The sequence below is a fragment of the Galeopterus variegatus genome, unplaced genomic scaffold (genome assembly GCF_000696425.1).
Source record: "Galeopterus variegatus unplaced genomic scaffold, G_variegatus-3.0.2 Scaffold3811, whole genome shotgun sequence".
Classification (NCBI taxonomy): Eukaryota; Metazoa; Chordata; class Mammalia; order Dermoptera; family Cynocephalidae; genus Galeopterus; species Galeopterus variegatus.
In genome coordinates, this window is record NW_007729922.1 from 65,818 (window position 1) to 71,364 (window position 5,547).

The 5,547-nt window shown below is 57.3% G+C and overlaps 1 protein-coding gene across 4 annotated transcripts in view; it reads right to left on the reverse strand.

Annotated features, from left to right (window-relative positions):
- Nucleotides 1–3,612, reverse strand: part of MEIS3 (Meis homeobox 3) — an 11,160-nt gene extending 7,548 nt beyond the window's left edge. For all 4 annotated transcript variants that reach the window (XM_008586038.1, XM_008586040.1, XM_008586037.1 and 1 more), the window contains exons 1-4: nt 3,588–3,612; nt 3,444–3,494; nt 2,344–2,394; nt 2,015–2,164 (exon numbers count right to left, since the gene is read on the reverse strand). In XM_008586038.1, the coding sequence (XP_008584260.1) occupies nt 2,015–2,164; nt 2,344–2,394 (201 nt within the window). In that variant the 5' untranslated portion in view covers nt 3,444–3,494; nt 3,588–3,612. The remainder of the gene's footprint in view (nt 1–2,014; nt 2,165–2,343; nt 2,395–3,443; nt 3,495–3,587) is intronic.
- Between the last annotated feature and the right edge of the window lie 1,935 nt (nt 3,613–5,547).

Sequence of the window (5,547 nt, forward strand, 5' to 3'; positions counted from 1 at the left end):
CCCCAGCTCTGTGCCCCAGGGAGCCAACCCACTCATATCGACTGCTTCAGGACTTTTGTCACTCCGCTTAAGGTTGGGTTCAATCTCTGCCAGGTGGCTGTAGGTTAGTTGTGTCCTTCTACCCAACGACTCAGCAACTATCAGGCAGCCCTCCCTATTCTGCTCTTCTTTGGTGCTGGCAACCTCTCCTTCTCCCACCCTTTAGACTAGGGCTGGAAATATTGCCCACCGTTGCTCAGTCCGGAGGTACACATCATCCTTGGTGATTGCCTTAAACCTTGCCCACCTCTTTGCAAATAGTCCCGTCCCAAATCATCTGGTGTGGGTGCATAGTGTGTGTCCTGCTATGGCTCAGAGACGTGTCCTGCAAGCGCCATACATCTATGTGGAATTGTGCATTTGATGCATTTTGGGATGAGTGTGTGCAGCTGCCAGATCACTCAAGTCAGAAAGCTGTGAGCACAATCATGGCTGTCACCTGTAGCTTTTACAGTGCTGGGTCTGATCAGATGCTGCAGGTGGGTGTACACAAGCGGATGTGCCTGAAGCTGTCCTGAGCCTTTCATTTGGCACATAAGAGAACATGACCTATCTGACCTATGAGTGTACCCACCATAGGTTGTACCTGAGGATACTGAGATGGCATGGCTGTCCCCTGAGAGGATGTGGCAGTGATGTGGTTGTTACGCGGGTGTAGCTGAGGCATGCAGCAGGATTTGAGTGTGGTTGTGTCCATCTGTGCCATGCCTATGTGGTTGTACCTGATTCCAGTTATCACAAGACAACATTGTTCTAAGTTTGTGACTGCAATTTGAGGGTTTGGTTGTCCTATTTGTGAGACTGTGCATGTGGTGACTGTGATTCCCACACAGGTACAAGTTGAAGATGACTCTGTGACTCTATCTGGGTTGGTGACTTTCATGCAAGCATGAGGCTGTGTGAAGATGTGCAAGGGAGATGTCACCAATCATCGCATGCAATGTGCTCCCTCTGAGCACGTGCATATTACGGTTCGTGGGGCAGAGGGTCCATGAGGCCATTCTGCGATGGCTGTGTGTGGGTGTGTCTGAGTCTGTGCAGTTATGCTGTGCGCCTGTATCTGACTTCACTCTGTGCTGTAGCATTGCTGGGCGTGTTGACAGGTGTGGCCCTTATGTGACTTTTCCCTGAGGCTTCCCCCCTCTCTCTCTGTACATAACTGTGGTGAGTTGGGATCCACATGGCTGTTATGTGTGTGACTGTTGTCTGGTGTCCTAAGTCAATGACATTGTTGCATGGCTGTACCTGAGATGGTGCCACTTTATCTCATTGCTTCACTGGGTCTGCTTCTGTATGGCTATATCCGAGCCTGTGAGTCTATTTCCAAGTTTGCGTGAACGAATCTGTGGTGTGTGGCTGTCGAGGGGTCTGTGTGCATGCCTACTGTAGCCCGCCTGTTACATGGTCAGGGTCACGAGTGTGCATGTATGCATGCCATGTGGTCACACATGGGTCTGTGGTCAGTCTGGGTCCAAGTGCGGCTGTATCTGAGTTTGTGTGGCAGTATCCGGGGCTGTTTGGTTCTATCTCCATCTGTGCGGCTGCTGTGTGGCTGGAGTGCATGTGTGTGTGCTGCGTACACACACACATACTCTAGAACGCAGTGCTGAATATGGCTGTGAACTACATTGCTGTCATGTGGCTGGGATGTGGCAGTATGTGATTCATGCTGTCACCTGTCTGGGAGTGGGGATGCATAGCTGTGTGGGCATCTGCGTGGATATAGCCGAGCCTGTGGGTGGTGTCTGAAGCTGCTGCTGTGTGTGTGTGTGTGTGTGTGTGTGCACGTGTGTTGCCCAGCAGTGTCCGAGTCTGTGTAGCTGTTGTGTAGCTGGTGTGTGACTGTTGCACGTGTGTGCCCCATGGTCAGGCCATGTCCGTGAGGCTGTGTGGTGTGGCGTGCATGTACCCTCATGCTGTGTCCAAGTGTGGCTTTGGTTTCGGGGTGATGCCTGGCACCCCATCCCAGCCTAACCTGGTCTGGGAGGCTGGGGCAGGAGGCCGAGTAGTCCTCGAGATCCTCCCTGCAGCCGCCATCTCGATCCTCGATGACCAGGTCGATGGGCATCTTTCCCTTGAGGCAGGTGATGTAGCGGTGACAGAAGTTGTCGCACAGGTCGTGGACCTGGGGGGGCACCGGGGTACTGGGGGGACACCCAGGGGCCAGGGCTGGGGTGCACAGGGACGGGGTGGTATTCTGCTTCAACTCCAGCGGGGAGAGAGCCTGAAGTGGAGGGTGCAGGAGGCGAGAGGGGGAGGCATGTGGGGCAAGTGGGGGCGTGAGGGGAAGTGAGGGGTGCTCACCTTCTCCAGCTCCAGCAGGTGGAACCTGAGCACCTGGATGGCCTGGATCATCTGAAGACACAGACAGGAAGGGACGGGAGTGGGGGAGGGAGAGAGAGAGGAGGAGGAAGGAGGAAGAGAAGGAGGAGAAAGGAGAGGAGACAGAGAAAGAAAGAGGGAGACAGAATGACAAAGACAGATAACAGACAGAGACAGAGCAAAGAGCGAGTGGGGGAGGGAGAGAGAGAGGAGGAAGAAGGAGGAAGAGAAGGAGGAGAAAGGAGACGGAGAAAGAAAGAGGGAGACAGAATGACAAAGACAGATAACAGACAGAGACAGAGCAAAGAGCGACAAAGACAACAGGGGCAGAGGGAGAAACAGGACAGAGACAGAGACCAGAATTAAGGAAAGAGAGGGTGTTAGATAGAGAGGCAGAGACAAAGAAAGGGACACAAGCGACAGGAAAGTGTCCATCAGAGGAGGAGTGAGCTAGGTGCACCATGGAGTGAACACACCTGCCCCATGCTGGTTTGCGCCCAGCCCCATTTTCCACCTTTCACCTGCAAACTACACTTCCCAGCATCCTTTGCTGAAGGGCTTGGCCAGCAGGAAACCCTGGCAGGAGCTTGGAGAGCAAAGGAAAAAAGAAGCCGGGGTATTTCTTCCTTTCTCTCTCTCCCTTCGCCTCCTCTCCTCCTCTCTCCTCTGCAGCTATGTCCCTGTGCTCATTTCGGTGTGGGCTCTGTCCTCCTGACAGGTAGAATGGCAAATGTCCCCACTCTGTGCCAAGCATTGCTCTGAGGGCTTGACTTGTGTTCATTCATTAAATCCCCACAGCAGCCCTAAAAGAAATTACTACTAGGTACCCTTTACAGTGAGGACACTGAAGCACAGGGAGTCGGAGCTACTTGCCCTGTGGCACAGAGCCAGTGAGTGGCAGGGTTTGGATTCGAACTCAGGCCATCGGTCCCATTCTCAGCATTGCCAATGGGCAACAATGATCAGGGTCTGAGAAAGCAGACCAGGTGGTCTCCTCTGCTCACCTGCCAGCCAACCCCAGGGATATGAGGGTGGGGCAGGAGACCCCCCTGGAGGAGGGAGCATGGGCGTGTGGGTCTCACCAGGTTGTCCAGCTCTGGGTTGGAGGAGAAGAGGGGCCTTTCGAAGAGGACCTGTGAGGGAAGAGAGAGAGTGAGGGCACATGCTGTCTCCCAGCCACCCCTCCTTGCTGGCTTTCCCGGCACATGGCCGATGGGAGTGTCCACCTGCTTGGCAAAGGCTGTGATGTCCTCGTTGAAGGAATCAGAAGAGCAGACGTCGCCGCCCGGGGGTGTGCTCAGCCCAGCCCCGGCCCCGTCGCGGGGTGAGCATGTGGCCAGTTCACATTTCTCAAAGACCAGAGCCAGCAGGGGAAAGAGCGGGTGTCTGCGGGAGGCAGGAAGGGACAGTTCATGAGCGGAGGGCAGGTGAGCTGTGAGGTGCGACAAGAGACCCAGAGAGATGAAGTGGAGGCAGAGACACGGAGAGACAGAGACCGAGGCACGCAGAGAGAAACAGACCCAGAGAGCAAAGGCACAGAGCGAGACCGAGACAAAGACCAGAGGGAACGGCAGAGGCAGAGAGAGACAGAGCCAGAGGCCCGCAGCCCAGAGCCCCCGCCCTGTCCCCAGGCCCCTCTTACCCGTAGATCTCGTCCTTCTGCCTCCTCAGGCTGTCGCTGTCCAAGCCTGGGGCCGGGGGCTGTGGAGGCCGGTGCAGGCCGTAGGGCCCCGGGGCTCTCGGCGCCTCGGAGAAGCCGGCCAGGGCTGTGGTGCTGTCCACGAGGCCTGGGTAGTGGGGCAGCTCATCGTACTGGGGGAGGCGAGATGGGGACAGCCCCGGGAGGGGTCAGACGCCCAGCTGAGGAGCTTCCCTACCCTGGGACGCTCCCTCTGTGTCCCAGCAACTCGCCCTTCTGGTCCCCAAGTTCTGAGCCCCTACACCTTTAAGCCTCTCCTGTCCCATAGAACTGTCTGGGTGGGACTGAGGCCACTGTCCCCACGGACTTCTCTTGTGCCCTGGACTGTGAAAAAATGCCCCGTCAGAGATTCCTGACGTGTGGGTGGGAGGACCCAGAGGAAGCAGCTGAACCAGGTTGTGGATAGGAGATGGTGGTCATGATGGTCTGGCTGGTAACCACCAGCCCTCACAGAGGGAGGAGGGCAGGACAGAGGGGACAGAGCGAAAGACACGGAGAAAGTCAGAGTGTGTCCTAACAAGCTGTCGCACCCTACTCGCCATGTGAATCCACCACACACATATACGCAGACAGCCACACACACAGCCACGTGCACACCTATGCACCCACACACCCCCACATACACTGTGGTGCACATCCCCCACAACATGCAGGCTTAGAGGACCCCCCATCACCAGAGACACCCCCTACACACACACAGACACACACACACACAGAGGCAGAGCCAAGCTCCAGGCACGGGAATGAATAATGAATGAATGAATGAAGCATTTAGCGTAGTGCGTGGAACACATTGGACAAGCACTTGTTGAAGGAAAGGACAGCTCCACACGACGGCACACACACGCTTGTGCAAACAGCCCCGAAGAGAAACATGCACATCGCGGTGAGATTTCCTGTCCTGTTGTCATGGAAGCGCACACCGGGGAGGCCCGAGGAATCTTTGAATCTGCGGGTCAAACCCTTTCCTTGTCGATGAAGAAACTGGGGCTCAAGGGGTAAAGGGGCCCGCCAAGGGGCAGCGCAGGAGGGACCCCGGGACGTGGCGCCGGGGCTCGGCGCGTCCTCTTTCCCTCTCTGTCTTTCGCTTGCTCTTCTCTCAACTTCTCCTGAGCCCTGAAGTTGGATCTGGCTGCTCCTCAGCGGGGTCTTCCCGTCCTGCGGTGTCCCCCACCCTCCCCAGTGGGTGCCGCCCTCCTGTCCTGTCTGCTCTCCCCCGTCCCACCTGTCCCAGCACTGTCCCACCGCAGCCCTCGGGGTGGGGGCTCGGAGCAAAGTGGACCCGGGATGGAGGAGGGGACCGCGCCACCGGGAGGGAACCAGACAGAGGGGCCGAGAGCGGCGGGGGACGAGGAGGCGGAGAAGGAGACGGTGGAGCGCGCGGGAGGCGGGTGCAGGCACGGGGCGCAGACGGGCCGGGGCGCCGGGCCCGCGCTCGGACCTCCCCTCCGGGCCATGGGCCGATGGCGGCGGCAGCTCCCGGGTCG